The sequence below is a fragment of the Anomalospiza imberbis genome, chromosome 16 (assembly GCF_031753505.1).
Source record: "Anomalospiza imberbis isolate Cuckoo-Finch-1a 21T00152 chromosome 16, ASM3175350v1, whole genome shotgun sequence".
NCBI classification, from domain to species: Eukaryota; Metazoa; Chordata; class Aves; order Passeriformes; family Viduidae; genus Anomalospiza; species Anomalospiza imberbis.
This window is the reverse complement of record NC_089696.1, coordinates 15,899,017-15,917,460: the sequence shown is the minus strand read 5'-3', so window position 1 is coordinate 15,917,460 and position 18,444 is coordinate 15,899,017. Positions and strand designations below refer to the sequence as shown.

Sequence of the window (18,444 nt, the reverse complement as noted above, 5' to 3'; positions counted from 1 at the left end):
ATTACTGAGATCATTTCCAACCAGCGCGATCCTGTGCTGGCAGGGAGGGAGACTGGGCTGGGAGTGCATTTTGGACAAGTCACAGGGAAGATCAGCCTGGCAGGAAGGTGGGCTGGAGCCTGGATCCCCCTGCTCTCCTGCTGCCTGGGTCGGGGCAGGGTCTGCCGGCAGCACGGGAGCTCCCCGCCCTCCGGGGCGCTGCAGTCTGGCCATCTGGGCACGGGAGGGAAGTGGGTTAATCCCTGTGCTCCAGGGATTGTCCCGCCTTCCTCCCACAGCCTGGCACCCAGACACCTGCTGGGGCAGGGCAGGGCCAGACACTGACTCGAATCAGGGAATCTTAGGGTCGGAAGAGACCTTTCAGATCACGAAACCCACCTGTCGAGCCAGCACCACCCCCGTGTTCACCACTGACCCATGTCCTCGAGTGCCGTATTCACCATTTCCTCACCACTTCCAGGAGTGGGGACGCCACCACTGCCCTGTGACAATGCTTGACAACCCTTGCTGTGAAGGACTTTTCCCTGATATCCAAACTAAACCTCCCCTGCTGCAACTCGAGGCCATTTCCTCTCATCCTGACACTTGTTACCTGGGAAAAGAGACCAACCCCAGCCTGGCTCCAACCTCCTTTCAGCCTCCTCTGTGCCCTGAATCCTGCTGGCACAAGCAGGCATCCTGGATCCTGCTGGCACAGCTGGGTACCTGGAATCCTGCTGGCACAGCCTGCATCCCACCCAGCGAGGAGCAGACATCCCCTCTCGGCCTGCCAGTGCCACCCCAGCTCCTCACACAGCTCGTCCAGGCAGCCCTGCAGAGCCGAGGGGACACCGAGGGTGCCCCGGCGCTGGGACAAGGGCCGCAGAGCTGCCCAGCCTTCCAGAGGGAGAGCTCTCTGTCCATCCTGATCCCAGGAGAGCTGCCCAGAGAATGCCCCTCCCTTTCCCTGGCACCCCTCCCGCATTCCATCCAGCAAAGCCGGGCCCCACAGAGGCGCTACCTGCGGGCAGCCCCCGAGGCCACATTGCTGGTGATGAGCGAGGTGGTTTTGCGCAGGCTCTTGCTGAGCTCCTCGTGGCTGCGGGGCACGGAGCTGGCGCGGGTGGACACGAGCAGCCGCTCCTGGTGGTCCTCGCTGCGGCTGCGGCGCAGGCGGTTGCTGTGCTCGCTCTTGGAGCGGCACAGCTTGCTGATGAGGCTCTGCGACACCACCTCGTCAAAGCGCTGCCGGTGCTTCTTGGGGATGAAAATCCTGGCGAAACCGGGCAAGGGAGGAGAGTGAGGAGCGGGGCCCAGGCAGCTGTGGCACAGAGCTGCGGATCCGGGCATCCCTGGGAGGGAAAGATCTCAGCTCCTCGTGTCAGCTTGGCCTCAGTCCTCCCAGAGCTGCCAGTGCTGGGGCTGGGGGAACCGAGGGTGCTGGGGACACCGTGGGGACACCAGGGGGACACCAGCTTCATCTCTTCCCCCATCCCATGCAGAGCTCCGTCGGAGCAATGATGTTGGAACCTTCCCCAGACCCGCTTCTTCTGGGACCCCCAAAATGCTGCCCCGCACCTCCTACCCCAGACTCTGCTCTGCTGGGCCCCAGCCTTGAACAGTCCCACATTCCAGCTCCTTCCACAGCCAGGCAGGAGCCTCGTGCCCCTTGGGAGATGACGGTGCTGCGGGGACGGGCACGACGATGCCGCAGGCAAGGGGACACCCCAGGAACTTGCTCTGTTTTGGGTCACCTCCCCTCTGCCTGGTAGGAGGAGCCAAGTGGCCTTTGTGCCCCTGCAAGGACCCCCAGGACACTCAGGGCACGCACGGGGAGTGCACAGCAGGATCCCAGGAGGGAGGGAGGGAGGAGGCACCACTCCCACCTGGGCCGGGGTGAGCTCCATAACCCCGGGAGACACTTTTCCTTTTCCTTCTGCCTCACAGCAGCCAGACCCCAACACCTGCTCACCTTCCCCTGGCCTCCACTCGCACATTTAGGGGCTTCTGGAGGAGCTGTCATCTCCAAGTGTTTCTATAGCAACTCCTGCAGCTGCAGCTCGTTTAGACAAAACCAGCTCGGGAGGTTCGGCAGCGCAGCTTCGTTAGCGCCCGGCACCTCGTGGGGTGTGAGAACAGCACCGGTGTTATCACAGCCTCGAGGGGTGTGAGCACACCCCCGGCTGCCTGGGGACCACGTGTCCCACCAGAGCGGGAACTGGGCCAAACTGGTGCCACAGGACCCAGAGGGAGCTGCTCTGAGGGGTGGCACCAGCGGGACACAGCTGGGGCTGGCAGGGGATCCCACAGGGCTCCCTCGGGCAGCTTCACCAAGGGAACGCAAAAACCTGGGTGGAGACAGAGGAGGAGAGGCTTCAAATCCCAAATCCACCGGGACCAGGACATCTCTATTTCCCCCAGCCAAAGGCAGAACTCAAAACAAGGGCTGGTGCAGGAGAAGGCAGCCCACAAGCCACCCGAGGCTGGCAGATGCTCACGCAGAGCATCTGGTGACAATTTAAAACAAGTAACACACTGGTGCAATTCACAGGTGATTTGTGATTAAGCAGCAACTAAAAAAGAGGGAAATTTTGCTAATCAAGTTCACCCTGTGGGACAGGGGAGGATGTGAGTCCCGCAAGCCTCTGCCCCAGGCTGGGCACCCACCAGGGAGAAGTCCGGGTTCCTCACAGGCAAAATGAGCACAATCCCATTTAATTGGCCAAATTACATCGGCCCTGCTCGTTCCAGCAGAGCTGTCCCACTTTGCACGAGCCTCTGCTTCAGCACTAGGCTGAGGAGCTCAGCTCCAGACCCGGCCCAGGACCGGCACTGGCTCTGCCCCAGGACTGGCTCGGCGCTGGGGCACAGCAGGGCCCAGACAGGAGAGATCTGACTGACTGCTGCAAACAAGCCCACCAAAGCAGGCAAAACACTTTCCGTGGCTGTTCCTGCAGTGTCCTGCCATCCCACAGGATAAACCTGGCTTTGTCCATTGGCATGGCACCAAGGAGCAGCACCCAGCTGGGGTTTCCCTCTCCCAGTAAATCCCACTGGGATTCACGGAGCATGGAGGTGCCCACCCTGGCTGTGGAGGTCAAGCAGGACCAGGGTCATACAGTGCTGGCCTTGTGCCTTCTGCTTCCTCTTCCTCCTCCTCAGGTGCTCCAGGTCAGCCCTAGCTCTGTTTCCTGTTGGAGAAGGGATGGGAAAGGCACCCCCATCCCTGAGCCCTGTGCCTGCTCCCATGTCCAGTGCCACTGAGCCCCAGGGCACCAGCCCTTCTCTGCAGCAGCTTCTGCACTCATTCAGGAGAACTCAGTCTGCTCGAAGACATGGATGTGAATTCAGGGCATTTTCCAGGCCAGGAAAGGTCCCAGCTGCTCCAGGCTGCTTTACCTTCACCCCATCCCCAAAGCAGCCCAGCCAGGATGGTGGCAGCGTGCCACTGTGCCTGTGCCCTGCCCTCGGCTCCTGCTCGGGCTCCCTTTGGCACCTCTCAACCTGTGCCACACTCCCGTTCCACAGCTGCCAGGTGGGTCACTGGCCACCCACCCCTGCACAGACAGTCCCGCTCTGCAGCCCACCCTCGCAGGGAGCTGCCTCCCCCATGCCCAGCCAGCGCTCTGGCCAGCCCCTGTGCCACATGCACATGTCCTGCGAGGGGCACCGAGCTCCCCCGGACAGTCCGGCCCGGGTGCCGATGCTGGGGCTCAGCGGGACAGGACCCGTCCCTGGGGAGGGCAGCAGGGGCGGCTCCAGCCTGGCCGGGACGCGTGAAGCTGCCGCAAGTTTGCTGAGCCAGGGGAGCGAGGGGACAGCGAGCCTCGCTCCATCACACCCCCAGCGCCACGTCCTCATCCCCCCGGGCTGGCCTACAGTCCTGGAGACAAAGCAGCCCCAGACGGGCTCTTCCCACCCCAACTCCCCGTCCGAGCTTCGCCCGACTCCCCGTCGGTGAGCGGCCGGTGCCGCGGCGGGCGCGGGGCAGTGGCAGGGCTGTCCCGGGGACACAGCGGGGTCCCCACAGCCCCCAGAGGCAGCCGAGCCATCCCAGGAATGCCCGCGAGGCACGAGGCTCTGCCGGCACCCCACGGAGCAGCGGAGCAGGGACACGTACCGAAAATGCCGGGAGAAACTCCGGTCCTTTCCCATTTGTCAGGGTGCGGCGGGAACAAAGGGGAGATGCTTCAGATCCTCATGCAGCTGAGCCTCAGGCTCGGCTCACGCCCACGACGCGGCCGCTCCGACAGCCCGAGCGCCAGCCGGTGCCACCCCGCGGGTGGCACCCCCGCCGTGCCCGGGGAGCGCGGCCAGACGGGCCCGGGCGCCGGCACCCGCACCTGGCTCGGCCCCTCGGCCCCGCTCCGCCACGCTGCCAGCCCCAGGAGCAGCTCCACCATCGGCCGAGAGCCTCCGGCGGAGCTCTGCCCCCGCTGCCCAGCTCAGCCCCGGCTCGCAGCCGCCAGCCCTCCCTCTTCCCCTAAAAACTGCAGGCGCTGTAATTTCCAGCTGGAACGATCTCGTCGTTCCTCAGAAAGGAGGGCACGGCTCGGCGCCGAACTCCGGGGGGATGCCTGCCTGGTGCTAATTAGTTGACTTCTAAAGTGCTTGTGTTTAAATTACGTGCTGCAGAAAGGGGTGAGAAACCTTAAAGGCAAACGGCACCAGGGGTGCGGGTTTTGGGCGGGGAGGTGGGGCTGCCAGGCTGGACCGGGAGCAGGAGCAGGACCAGAGTCATGGGCCCAAACCCCTGCGTGGAACAATCCTTTACCCCCCGGGCAACACAGCAGTGCCTTTCAGTAAGAAAGAATAAAAGAGAAAACCATTCTTTAATTTAAATAACACCGTCTCTAAGCACATCACTGGTGTTTGATGAAGAGCATGTGAGGCTTCCCAGAGCTGCCAACATCACACAAAATCCCCAGGTAGTAGCAAAGGAAGGAGAAATGAAAAACGGACGGTTTAGCCCCAAAACAACCAGCAAAGACCCGACCTTGAGTTTGTCAGTTGTGCAGAAAAACACGTCCCGGAGTGGATTAAAACACTGAGCTACACTTGGATTATGTCTAAACTGTGCTGTGGAAACCACTGCCAGTCCTGAAAAGCTCTGCCGGTCCAGCCAAATGCTAAAATCCGGGAGAGAAAACTCTTGCAGGCTTTACCCCCAGAACAGGAATTCTGCTTATGAGCCCCAAACGCTCGAACCTCATCTACCTGTGTGTGTGGGACGGGGTCACAGCCCCGGGGGATGCGGAGCCTCCGGACCCTCGTGCAGGAGCAGAACTCGCTCCAGCCCGGCAGCAGCACGGAGCTGTGATCCCCTTCCCGTTCTCCCCGTGCTGGGAGGCTCCACAATCACTCATCTGGCTGCAGGTGCTTTGCAGATGGGACCACTGCCACCAGTCACCAGGAGTGAAGGCGCTTTTCCGCCCGGGAGTGCGGGCAGGCTGGGAGGCAGTGGCTGAGCACGGCGCGGGGAGCCCCTCACAGCCCTTCCCCGGCCACCCCGCTCATCCCCGGGGACAGCCCAAACCCCCGGCAGCTTCTGGAGAGGGCCACCCTCTCCTGACACATCCCTGCTCCAGCTCCGGCAACCATTCATCAAAGAGTCCCCCCGGAGCAGAGGCACACCCCGTGCCTGGCTGGGGGTCCCCTTCCCCATCAGCACCCCAGGGTGCCCTCGGCTGTCCCAAATCCAGGGTCCCTGTGCCCAAACCACGCTGTGCACCACGACCTGGTGGCTTTGTCCTTGCCCTGGCAGGGACAGGCGGTCCCACAGCTCCGGGGACACGGAGACCTTCAAAGAGACCCCCAGAAAGGCTTTTCCTGCAGCTCCAGGCTGCTTTCCCTGTTTTCTTTAAGACACTGGAAAACTCATCCTAAGTAACCAATTCCCAAAATAAAAGTTGCAACTCCGGCAGGGAGCAGGCGGGCCAGGCTGATCCCATCTGCATCCCAGCCGGAGCTTGATTTGCCAAAGGAATTTAATCTCCTATCAGGAGATTTCCCACCGAGGCATTTTGGTCATGACCTATTTGAACTCCACCAATAAAAAAAGAACTTGCTCCCAATTGTCTCACTGCTGACACGTTTTGTTCCCTGCCGCCCTAATTCCCCCTTTTTTTTGGGCAGTTGAGCATATGCTGGGCCATCAGATTAGGGATTTTTTTTTTTTTTTTTAATGGAAGCAAACAAGAGCTGCTTTTCCTCCATTACCATCCTGTGATCCAGGTGGTTTTCCAGTGGGGATGCCGGGGCCGTGGACAGGAGGACAGTGTCAGTGACAGCATCAGGGACTCAGGGGGTCTCTCATGCTCCATCCACATCCGAAAGAGCTGGGAAGCTCCCCCCAGCCCTGGAGAAGTGGGTATGTGGAGGGGGGTGAGAAGCAGGGAAGCAGCACAATCCATAATATATAAATCCTAATGGCTGGAATGAAATTTCTGATCCAGGGCCGGTCACAGATGGCTGGAGCAGTTTAATACGGGAACACGCCAAGCAGTTTTATTGCCGTGAAAAACAAGCTGAGACAAATAGATTGTGTTGGGAGCGTCATTAACACGGACTCGGTGGAATTTCTCCCGTAATAAGGGAGCCCCCGATGGGCAGCGATCTCAGCTGTGCCGGCGATCAGAGCTGGCTGCGGTGGGAGCGGGCTCAGCCCAGCCCAGCCCAGCCCAGCACGGCTCCCTTGGCTTTTCCCCGGGAGCAAACGGAGCAAAACCAAAGCAGTGAAGATCAAACTGCCCCACACTGTCCTACCCGCAGCCCTGAAGCACAGCACGACTTACAGGAGACCCAAGACAGCACCTCACAGTCCAAACAGAGCCAGAGCTTCCCCTAAGGATGCAGCCGGGGCGAGGGGCTGGATCACACACATCCCCCACGCCAGCCCGGGCTAACAGGGCAGTGGCTGTGTGACCACCAGGGCATTTGTTGTTCCCAGCAGTGCGGCTCGGAGGATGGGATCTGAATTTCCCCCCAGTTGCACTGCAAACTGATGTTTTTAACCCAAACGGCGCTGCCGGGGGCTGCTGCATCCCTGGCACGGCACCGCCGGGAGCACCCACGCTGCAGAGGGACACAGTGCCCGGGACGTGGGGGTGGGCGAGTGCACAGCCCTGCGTGACACCGACGAGGATCCCCCGTGTCCCGCTCGGCTCCGAGGGTCGCTCCTGCCCCCAGAGCCCAGGGGTGGGCTGGGGGTGCTGGCGGCAGCTCTGCAGAGCACCGGCTGCGGAGCCGGCACCGCCGGAACCGCAGCTCTGCCCTGGTTTGAAACCAGCTCAGAAATCAGAGCAGCACCGAGGGACGTGACCCCCTGAGACCGCGCCGGCCCAAAATAACCCATCCCCGCCCCAGCCCGAGCGGGGCGCGGGCAGCCCCGGCACGGGGAGCGGAGGGGACAAACCCCTCGCTCTGCTGTCGCAGGTGATGGAATAACCCAAATTAGAGCCTCCCCTCCTGGCGGAGTCCGCGAGCGGAGCGGCTCCGAGGCAATACACATGCTAAGAGTTAATTAACTTCCAGCGCACCTTGTTTTCGCAGTGCCAGGGGCTGCACATTCCAGAATGAGCCTGATTTAAACCCACTTCCCTCACTCCCAGGAAAGGTGCGTTCGTTACTCACCCGAGACAGCTCATCTTCCCCCCTGGCAGCGGGATTTCAGCATCCTTGGGCAGAACTACAGCTGTGCACTTCGCCTGCACACATCAGCCATATGGGCAGGGGATGGGAGCGGGGAGGACCCGGCACAGCACGTGCATTATCCCGCTATCCACAACCGAGCAGATGAAAAAAATGTCAGCAAATTAAAATCTGCAGGAGCTTAATTCTGGGCAAATGGGATGAAATCCATTTGAGATAAAAAACAAAGGGGGGGGAAAAAAACCCGGTAGTGGAAAAGCCCGGCTCGAGGACAGAGGGGACGCGGCTGCAGCCCCGGGAGGATCCGCGTGCTGAGTCGGGGTCTGGGGTTACGCTGAGCCGCAGCACTTTGCAGGGAGCGCGGTAAAGCCCGGGGGGAGCCCAGGGAGGGGACAGCAGGGGAGGGGACAGCAGGGGACAGCCGGCAGAAGCGACAGCACAGAAATAAATACAGCTGGTGCAGAGGGAAGATCCAATCAGGCCAGCGCGAGGGTCAGTGGGAGACGGGGACGTACCAGCGCCTGGCCCTGCGTGACAGGGGACACACGGGCACACACAGCCCGCCACCACCGTGTGCCCATGCCAGGGCTCAGCCGCCTGCCCTGGGCACGGAACAGCGGCGGGGACCCATCACCCCGGCATCCATCCCAGTCCCTGGCCGATGGCACGGCCGTGCTGGGGAGAAGAGGCTCATCCCAGCCTCCAAGGGCTCCTCAGGGCGAGCACATGGATGAGATCACGCGGGTGTGCAGGACTGTCCCTGTCTCAGGTGGAAAGAGTCCCTGGAGAACTGGGCACAGCCTCACAGGGATGCCCGATGGCACTCCCGAGGTCCCAAGTTCCCCCTGAGGTGATCCCATGGGACAAGCCCCAGGACACTCGCTGGGTCAGGTCTGATGGGCTCTTCTGCCCAGACTGCACCCACATCAGTGCTCGGGGGGGCTGCCCTGTGTCCCAGGACAGCACGATGGCCACGGCAGCACCCCCACACTGCTCCCACCCCAGAGCCAGTGCTGGAACTGGGACACCCCCTGCATGAACCCCCCATGGCCCTTCCCAGCCCTGTGTGCTGCTTCAGGTCCCCTCCTCAGTCACAGATAGACTGAACGGGCTGGAATCACCCAAGGAATTCACAGCACCCTGAATCCAGAGCTCCTGGGAGCTGCTCACTGCCTTCAGTGAGAGTAAAAGCAGGGACAGCTCTTGCTTGTCAGCAAAGCCATCGGAGAGACCCCGGGATCAGCAGCTGGGATCAGGACAGCAGCATGCCTGGCACTGCCCCCAGCACCCACAGCTGGGAAACCTGGTCTCCAAGGCACCTCTTTTATTTATTTTCTTGACTTCATTAAGATTAGACAGTAAATCTTTTCACTGAGCTAAATATTTCATTTCCATTAAACCCAGATTAGCTGCCAGACCCACGGCACCCGTTGCCCCAGCCCTGGCGTTAACCTTTCACACGGGGGCAGGGGGCAATCAGGGGGTTTGACCCTGTTTTGGGGAGCCATAACGTGGTGCTGCTCCTGGCATCACAGGCTGGGCATGGGGCAAGCTCGGGATGGCAGCACCGGGTCCGGCCACGCTCCCCTCACTGACACAGGGATTGCTGGGACAGGGACATCCTGGGGGGAACCTGCTGTGCCCCCCACAGAGGGACTTGGGTCCGGAAGAAGATTTGGACACTTATTCAAATCCCCTCTGTGAGGGGAAGTAATCCTGTATAATTCCCCAGGGATGATGACAAAGGGGATATCCGAGGCATTTGAGGCATTTTCACGGAAAGAATTTTCCTGTATTGTGAGTGGTGGGGGCTTATTTTGTGATTTAGTTTGGGGTGATGATTCAGGCGTGGCTCGGTGCCATCCATCCCTGCCCCCAGCCCCAGCTGTTGGCAGCTTGGCTCCCTCCAGAATGCTCAGTGGGGACAGGACTGGCTGGACAAGGCACCTGGACAAGGTGACTGCGGGCAGCTGACTGTCCCCTCTGCACCCCGGCCCTGCAGGGCTCTGTGCCTGCTGTCCCCAGGTGTGTGGGCTCTGGGGGACCCCCACGCAGTCACAGCACAGCTGGGGGACACTGCATGGCCAGGGCCCCGAGCCACCCCCCACCCTGCCCATCGCAGCAGAGACCCCGCACAGGGACGTTGTTATGGAAACTGTAATATCTTGCAATTCCTCTGATTAGAGCAGCAATTGGAAAGCTGGGCCCAGAGCGAGGCCAGATGGAGACCTGATTCCCTAATGGCCATCGTCTCAGCCTGGCTGTAATCCCACCACGTGTCCCTGGGCCAGCCCCAGCCCCGGCCTCGCTGCCAGATTGGCTGCAGGGGACCCCGAGCCCCAGCAGAGCATTGCCAGGGCATCCCGGGGTGAGTGACCACTCCCTGGCACCCCGGGCAGCCCATGGCCCCAGCAGAGACCCCCCAGCCCCCCCACTGCCAGCAGCGCTGGCCAAGCCCTCACCCACACCAGCTCTCACCCTGCAGAACTCAGATTATTTTCTGGCCAAGCTTCTGGAGACTCTCCAGTGGCTCTGCAGCTAATCCCATCTCCCCTCCAAATCACAGTCAAGAATGGGAGCCACATCCCCTGCTGCAGGCAGAGGCAGTGGGTGCAGGCTCCCCACACTCCTCCCCTGGGCAGGAGGGCACAGGGGTGCTGGGCTGACCTCTGCCACCAAGCTTGGCTCAGCCATCCCTTGGAAACTGGTTGGCACCTTCCCTGCAGGACCCGCCCAGCCTGCCCTGCTCAGCCCTGCTCCCCGCGGCAGCAGGCACTGGAAGCTGGGTTTGGTGGCCCCAGGGCAGCGTGGAGGTGCCCCTCGTACCTGATGCTGTCGATGAGGGGCTGGTGGCACTCCTGGGTGAGCACCATGCACAGGGCGTGGGCCAGGCACTCCACCCTCCTCTCGGCCGCGTACTGCTTCAGCACGGTGAACACCTTCTCCTTCAGCTCCGGCTGCCCCCCGAGGATGGCATCCACCTGCAGCGCGGGACAGGGCACCAGAGGAGAGGGGCACTGAGCAGGAGGGCGTGGGACCGTGGGCAAGGGCACTGCCACACAGAAAATGTGTCCCACTCCCCGCTCAGCCAAGGTGGAGGGAACCACGCAGGGAGCAGAGGGACACTTGAGAGGTCAGCCCATCACTGAGCCCTGCTCTGCTCTGCTCCCACACGTGGCCCTGGAACTGCAGGTCCAAACAGGCCACCAGAGCAGCGGTGTGACCCCAGACTCCCAAACTCTGCTGGGTCACTGGCCCTGCAGGAGTGGCTGTGGCACAGCTGGGATGGGATCAGGCTGGAGTCTGCCTGGCAGAGGATGCTGCAATGGGCTTTTGGAGCTCTTTAAGCTTCGTGCATCGCTCCCTGATCGCTCTGGCCAGCTCCGTCCTGCCCTTACCACTGCCCCATCCTCTCCAGCTGGGACAGGCAGAGTAATTAGTTAATCACCACTGAGCCAATTACCCTACATGGGACCCTCCTTATTCACCTCCTCCCACACTGGGGGGTTGCCCCTTGTCCTTGGGCAGTGGGAGCTGGCTCCTCACCGGGACCTCTCGTGTGGGATGAAGGAGCTCCCTGGGACCGCCCCTCGGTACCTGTGCGTGCTGGGTTTTCCTGAAAGGTGATGTTTTTGTGCTGCCAGCAGGTTTGACTGCAGGGTTTACCTGCAGGAAGGGGAGAGGAGCCCCTCACCCTTCCCCGGGGCACTGGGGGTATGTGCAGGGCTTTGTGTGGCCCTGTGGTGGCACTGCCGGGGAGCCACAGGCATCACCTGCCTGGGGAAGGGGAAGAGCCATTTCTTGCAGGTGTTGTCCCACTTGGCAGCTCCCTGGGGAGGCTGACACCGGCCCCAGGACGCCGGCAGAGCCCCCCGGTGCTGCTGGCCCTGCCCAGGCACTGCGGGGGCTCCCAGCAGTGGTGGAACTTCAAGGTTACCAAATCTGGGGCAGCCACAGCAGCAGTGTCCCCTGGGCTGGCTCGTGAGCACAGTGCCCAGGTCCAGCACAGGACTGACAGACTGTGGTGCTCCTGGTGGGATGGATCCCAGAGCACTGCTGTGAAATTTCTACCTGGGCTGGGATTGCAGGGCTTAGTGGGTGGGAACCACAGAATCACAAAATCGTTTCAGCTGGAAGAGACCTCCCAAGTCCTCGGGTCCCAGCTGTGCCCGATCGCCACCTTCTCACCCAGCCCAGAGCCCTGAGTGCCATGTCCAGCCACTCCTTGGACACCTCTAGGGATGGGGACTGCACCAGCACCGGGGTTCTGATGCAGTCCCCAGTGCGTCCCTGAGCACACGGGGGACAAGAGAAGACACTGCCCTGGAACTGAGACCTCCCTGGCTTCCCAGTGATGCCCCCAGGATGCCAGGACACTGGCACAGCTCTGCTCCAGTGCCACTGACACGGACACCACTGTCTGCCAGGCAGGCGATTCAACCCGGGGCTCTTCCGAACGAAGGAGGCTGGGAAAAGGTGACCCGTGGGCGGTGCAGTGTGAAACACAAACCACCAGCACCCTCCGACCTTCCAGCCTCACACTGGGCACCAGCAGCACCGAGCAGAGCCGGGCTCCCAGGAAAAGGAGGGGGTAAAACACCCCCTGTGCCTGATCCCCACCTTTAGGATTTTCTACATCATATAGAAACTGCAGCCACTTCAAACATCTGCGCTGTGAATTCCCTCTGGAGAGGCATCTGCCAGCCGAGCTGTGCTCCAGCAGCCAGGAGCCAGCAGCTCTGCGTTCCTGCTTCTGCCCACGCTGGTCGGGGCTGTCCCGGGTGGCTTTGTTGGGCTGGGGAGGGAGGGGACAGAGGTGCTGACGGGGGTGCTCACAGCGCCATAACAAACTTGCTGTCCTGTGATCATCCAGGAATCTTTTACTCGGTTTAATGTGACTTCAGAGACGGAGGCGGCGCGGAACAACCGCCCCTCCTCGTTAATCTCCTGTAATCAGCAGGTATCTGTTTCCCACGCCCATGAATCCAAACCTCAGTAGATACTCGTGAATCTTTAATGAAGATGTTGACTGAGGGGATTCGCCTGATACCCACAAATCTCTTTATGGATGCCTCGTTCCTTTATTAACTCGGGATCAAAAAAAAGCCCTACCAGCCTGGTTATTTTCATAACAGCATTTTAAAAGGCTACTTTGAAATGGAAATTAGAAAGATTGAAAAAAAACAACTGTGATCAAATTTATAATTAGCACAAGGCGAGGTGTTTGGTAAAATACCCACTAGGAAGCTTACAGGAGCACAATGAAGATGTAATCACATTGATGTTTTCCCTTTTGCAGCAAAATGAGAACTAAAATGTCTGCGGGGTGACAGGCTCAGACTTTGAAGGGACATCCAGGCACGCAGCAGAGCAGGGTCTGCCCTGTGGGTCTGTCCCCGCTCTTGTAGTGCAAGGGAACAAGAATTTAGGGTCATCCCCAGGGAATCTCCAAGGGTTAGGGTTAACCCTTTGCAACACCATCTGTTCTCCCAGGTAATTACCAGACCCTTCTCTCGGGTGTTCATGCCCCAAATCTGCACCCCAGCCCCGTGACCAAGCCGGGAGCATTCCCCACCCGCGTGCCAAGGCGGGAGGTGGGAATCTCCAACCCGCTCGGCGCAGGGCGTGCCCAGCGCCCCGGCCCCTTACCCCACACCCCGGCCTCACCTTCCTGCTGAACTCCTGCGCCTTCTGCCTCCTGTCCCGGCGCGCGGGGCCGGCGCCGGGCCCGGGGTCCCCGGCGGTGTCCCCGCGCTGCGGCCGCAGCAGCGCCAGGCGCAGGGAGCGCCCGCGGCACGACCCCAGCAGCGCGGCCGCCGCCTCGGGCAGCGCCACCGGCGTCCCGTCCACCTCCAGCACGTAATCCCCCGGCTCCAGCCCGCAGGCCGCGGCGGGCGACTCGGGGCTCACGCTGGCCACGCGCGGGGGGCTCTCGCTCGCCAGCTCGAAGCCGAAGCATCCCCGGGGCCCGGGGGGGATGCTGGCGTGCTGCAGCCGGGACACCACGCCGATGCTGGGGGGGACGTTGCCGCAGCGCCGGGCCAGCCCCAGGAGCGCCTCGCAGCCCAGGGAGGACACGGGCTGTCCCTCGATCTCCAGCACTTCGTCCCCCGGGCGCAGCCCCGCCAGCGCCGCGCTGCTGCCCTCCTGCACCCACAGGATGTAGCACGGCCCGGAGCCGCTTATCCGGAACCCGAAGGACTCGGGCCAGCCCTGGTTGGTTGCCGGCATGGCTGCGACTGGAAAAGAAGGAGGGAAAGAGAGGAGTTGTGATGGCTTTTCCATCGTCTGGGGTCGTTCCTGTAGATGCCGCGTGGAGCCCATTGGGCGGGGGGCTACAGTGTGTGCCGTGTCCCCCTCACTGTGGGAAGAAACGCGCCCAAGAGCCTGTATTTCCTCTAAATTTCCTTAAAAATAACAGCTTTTACTCTATCTTTGGCTGCTGGCGGTGCCACTGAGGAGGCCACATTGGCTGGGGAGGTTGGGCTACACGTGGCACTCAGATGTGACCTGGCATAGCCCTGGTCTCACCTGGGGCACCCACCTAGCCCCTCTCCCCAGAAGCCTCATTTAGGCACCTTCTTGTATTTATTTGTCTATCAAAATGATTAGTTCATTTCTCTGACACTTTACATTAATGAATAGATGATCCAAGGACTTAAACCAGCTTAATTTTAACCAGCTCTTCTCAACACTCAATGTTTTAGCTGTTTGCAACTACAAAATTACTGTAAATTCATTAGAATTTGCCAGATCCTCTCAGCTCTCCCGGGATCATTTCTTTGTGCCCTCTCCTTCCCATGTATGAGTTGTCCTGATGGCAGCATCCCAAAATGGCAGGATGATGGTTTTCAGCAGGACTTGTTTGTGGTTCAAGTGGAGGGTTTGGACTGGCTCCATGGATGCTCAAGGAGACATCGGGCACATCAGCCCTGGACATCTGCAGGAGTCGTCTTTGCCCGAGGTGACCCGGCCAGCTGATGGGCACAGTGCACTCGGATGCCCTTTCCATGCCGTGCTGTCCAGATGACCTCGCTGTGGTCCCTTCCAACCCTCCCGTTCTGTGGTTCTGTGATGTGTAAGTGCCTGCACTGTCCGCTGACCCTCACTAAAATCATTCACACGTGGTTTTCCTCTGTGTTTGATCCCAGCTGTCTGCAAAGATGCTTTTTACCCTCGTGTTTATTCCATCTGTGTCACTGAGCACACATTAAGCACTTACAAAAATGAAACCCAGACAATTTTACCTGGGCAAATTGTATTACAGAGGCTGAGACTCCCTGGGCAAATTATCTTACAGAGACTGAGACTCGCAGGGGAAGAGCTGAGGGCGAAGCTCGGGGCAGGCCTGGCAGCAGCGGGATGAAACCCATCTGCGACCAAACCCCATCCCTGGGGCTGCTGGGCACTGCTTCAGGAGGAGCCCAGTAAGCACTGGGACGGTCCCAGTGCTGCTGCTCCGGGCCGTGCTCCAGGGAAAGCCCGGCAGATCAGCGGGGACCTGCACCCCTTCCACCTCGCCGCCCCTCGGCTCGAGCACTTACAGAAGTCCGCGGCCATCCAGGCACGCCGGGGGCTCTCACCGCCGGCAGCTTTGTCCCACCAAGGGCTCGAAGCTTTCTTGACTCTCGTCCATCACCTGCGGAAGCGCTTCCCATGTACCCGCAGGGCTCCTGGGAGCATCTTCCCGGCTCCCCCGTCCTCGCTGCAGCCCCCGGGGTTGGGGCCGGTGCGGGGTGGGTGAAACGGCAGCCGTGGCACCGGGACAGAGCGGGCGGGGGGTGGCTGCCCCTTCCCGGCCTTCTTACGGGAGCCCTGCGCCCTTCCAGCTGCTCCAGCTCAGCGCCAGACACGCACTAAGGTCTTTCTGGCCTTTTCTTTTCCTAATTAGCTTTATTTCCATCTCACAGAGGAGCGCGGGCAGACTAATTGCCGTGCTCGTCCTGGCTGAGCCTGGTGCTGACCTGAGCCTGCAGATCTGGGGGGAATTAGGAGCTGGAAGGAGGGAAAACAGATTAGTGCCCGTGGAGGGAAATCCTTTACCCACAGGGCAAATCCGAAGCGACAGCAGCGGGGACAGCGCCGGGGGGACCTGGGCGTGCCGGCACCTCGCTGGCCCCGCCGGCACAGGTGAGCGACACACCGAGGGTTTGGGACTACAGCCTACACGTGCTTTGCTGCAGGGATTTGGGGGTCGAGGACTTTGGGGCTCACCAGGAGAGCTGTCCCCAGCCAGGCTGCTCCGTGCGGGGCTGCGTGGGGCCCTCGCAGGGAGGAGCAGCCAAGCGTTTGGCCACAGAGCCCCCGCGCTGGCATCGACTGTCCCTGAAGCTGCTATTTCTGATTTTCTCCTCGGCTCCCTCGGCACTGAGGGATCCCAGGGCTTAGCACGCTAAGAGGTTTTAGGGAATTACGGGTCCTGCTGCGGCACCAGCGGGAGGGACGTCTGCATCTCTCCATGGACCACGCAGTGATCCGGCCTCCCCTCGGCTCCGGCACGGGCCGTGCTGCCGGCGGCGATGGACGGGGTGGGGAAACCTCCCCGGGACAGCTGGCACAGCTGGCACAGCTGGCACGGGGCTGGGCACGGCCTGAGCAAGCAGAGCTGCAGGGTCTTCCTCCTGCTCGGGACCTCTGTGGTCATGTCGCAGCTTCAGGCGGTTGAAACCCACTTCTTCCTCCTCTTCCTGCTCCTCCTGTCCTCCACAGCTCCTTTCTGGTAGGTTCTCCTGCACAAATCTCCTTCTGAGCAGCACTCCTGGGGCTTTGGGGCATCTGTCCTCCCGTGCTGACACCAACACACACAGCCCCTACAAACTCATGCATCTCTGTTACTATTCCCTGCCCAAACAGTCAAAACTGCATTTAATTCCCCTTTTTTGTTGTTGTTCAGCCAGTGAGGTAATTGCTTCTTTTCCCTCCATTTTTAACTGACTTGAGCACTTTGAACACTGACAGTGAATTTTAATCCTTGAAAGAGCTGAGTCCTGGGATCCCATGTGAGTGGATGTGGCTTCCATTAAGACCTTCTGCCAGACTTTGACCAGATGAGACTTTCTAAGTGATTTCACAGTGCTTGGATTGAATGAGCCTCATCCCTCTGAGTCTCAGCCTCTGTCCAGGTATTTGCTGGCTGGTTGTCCTTGAGCACAGCCTGTAAGGGCAGTGAGAGTGGGCCAGCTCCCCTGCAATGCTGGTGCCACTCCCAGTGTGGTGGCCCTCCCTGCAGCTCCTGGCCTGGCTGTGCCCAGGGACCGTGGCACACACAGACCCTGCCTGTCCCCCCACAAACCAACCCCCTTGTGCCCACCCCAGCCCCTTCTGTGCCACCAGGCTCACCAGGTGACATCCAGTGACCCAAGCCAAGCTATTTCTGTACCTGCAGAAATTCTGCTGTCTCAGTAGGATGGGAGGAAATGGCTTTTTCCCTCCATCCTCCATCAGGACCCAAGTGTCTTGGGCTGCACTCCAAGACAGCTGTGCCCCGGGAATATTTTGGCCGCATTTCTCCCTCTCATGTCCTGTTTGGTGCACTGGGTTTACCAAGGTAAAAACGAGTCTCCTCCTGAAACTGAAGCTCCTCTCCTGCTTCCCACCAAGACGATTCATCTCCTCTTTGGCCGAAACCCCTGGAGCATCCCTGGAAGGCTTACCTGTGCTGTCCGAGCTCCAGCCAGCGGCACAGCGGGACCCGGAGCTGGGAAAACCATCCCAGCAGTTTGGGAGCCTTTGGATCGGCGGCCGCGACCGGACGAGTTTCTCTGGCAAGTTCCAGGCAGGCACCGTAACCCAATCGGCCCCGGCGGTTTCAGTTGTCAGACCGCACGGAGGGACGGGCTCAGCGCCGCTCCCTGCGCGCTCCCGGCCCAGGTGCGAGCCGCGGGTGCGGGAGCGAACCCCCCGCGCCTGGGACAGGAGGATGCGCGTCCCCAGGGAATGTCGTGCTCACAGCTCTGGGAAGGCACAGGCGTTTTGCTTTAGAGACTTCAGCAAAGGCCACAAGACTGCAGGAATTTCTGGCGATTGCTACGGAACGGCCCAGGACGGGCAAGGGCAGTGGTGGCCCCGCTGTGGGAGGACGGCGGCAGCCCGTCAGCCGCGCCGGGCTCGCACGGTAACGAGCTGCCCGCCGCTGCGGGGACGCGGCAGCGCCGGGCTTCATCGGCTGCTTTCACGGAGGTTCGCAGGGCTTTACCGCTGCTCAGCCGCGGCGCGGGGCCGTGCTGTGCCCCCGTTCCCCGCCGCGGCGCCGGAGGGCGCTGGAAGCGCCGGGAGCCGCGAGCGGCGCCGCTTCCGCAGGAGCTCCGGAGCGGCCCCGGTGACCCCCGCGCCCCCCGGGCTGGAGCGCGGCCAGGGAAGGGAACGGGCTGGGGAAGGGAATGGAGCCCCAGGAGGGGCTGAGGGAGCTGGGAAGGGGCTCCGCCTGGAGAAAAGGGGGATCGGGGGGACCTTGTGGCTCTGCACAGCTCCTGATGGAGGGGACAGCCCGGGGGGGTCGGGCTCTGCTCCAGGGAACAGGGACAGGAGGAGAGGGAACGGCCCAAAACTGCACCAGGGGAAGCTCAGGTTGGACATCAGGAGGAATTTCTCCATGTAAAGGGTGGTCAGGCATTGGAACTGCCCAGGGGCGTTTGGAGTGCCCATCCCTGGAAGTGTCCAGGGAATTCCTGGAGGTGGCACTCAGAGCTCTGGGCTGGGGACAGGGTGGGCATGGGGCACAGCTGGGACTCGATGGACTGGGAGGTTTTTTCCAGCCTAAAGGATTTTGGGATTGTGTGTTCCTGCCCCCACGGAGATACATAAAGCACTGCCCTC

The 18,444-nt window shown here is 61.1% G+C and overlaps 1 protein-coding gene across 7 annotated transcripts in view; it reads right to left on the bottom strand.

The window, feature by feature from the left end:
- GRID2IP (Grid2 interacting protein) overlaps positions 1–17,364 on the bottom strand; it is a 36,537-nt gene extending 19,173 nt beyond the window's left edge. For 2 of the 7 annotated variants that reach the window (XM_068207326.1, XM_068207327.1), the window contains exons 1-3: positions 13,297–13,949; positions 10,456–10,610; positions 1,001–1,252 (exon numbers count right to left, since the gene is read on the bottom strand). In XM_068207326.1, the coding sequence (XP_068063427.1) occupies positions 1,001–1,252; positions 10,456–10,610; positions 13,297–13,914 (1,025 nt within the window). In that variant the 5' untranslated portion in view covers positions 13,915–13,949. Of the gene's footprint in view, positions 1–1,000; positions 1,253–4,099; positions 4,219–7,611; positions 7,958–10,455; positions 10,611–13,296; positions 13,950–17,282 lie in introns of those variants that run through there. The other 5 variants (XM_068207329.1, XM_068207331.1, XM_068207328.1 and 2 more) reach the window with 4 other exon arrangements.
- Between the last annotated feature and the right edge of the window lie 1,080 nt (positions 17,365–18,444).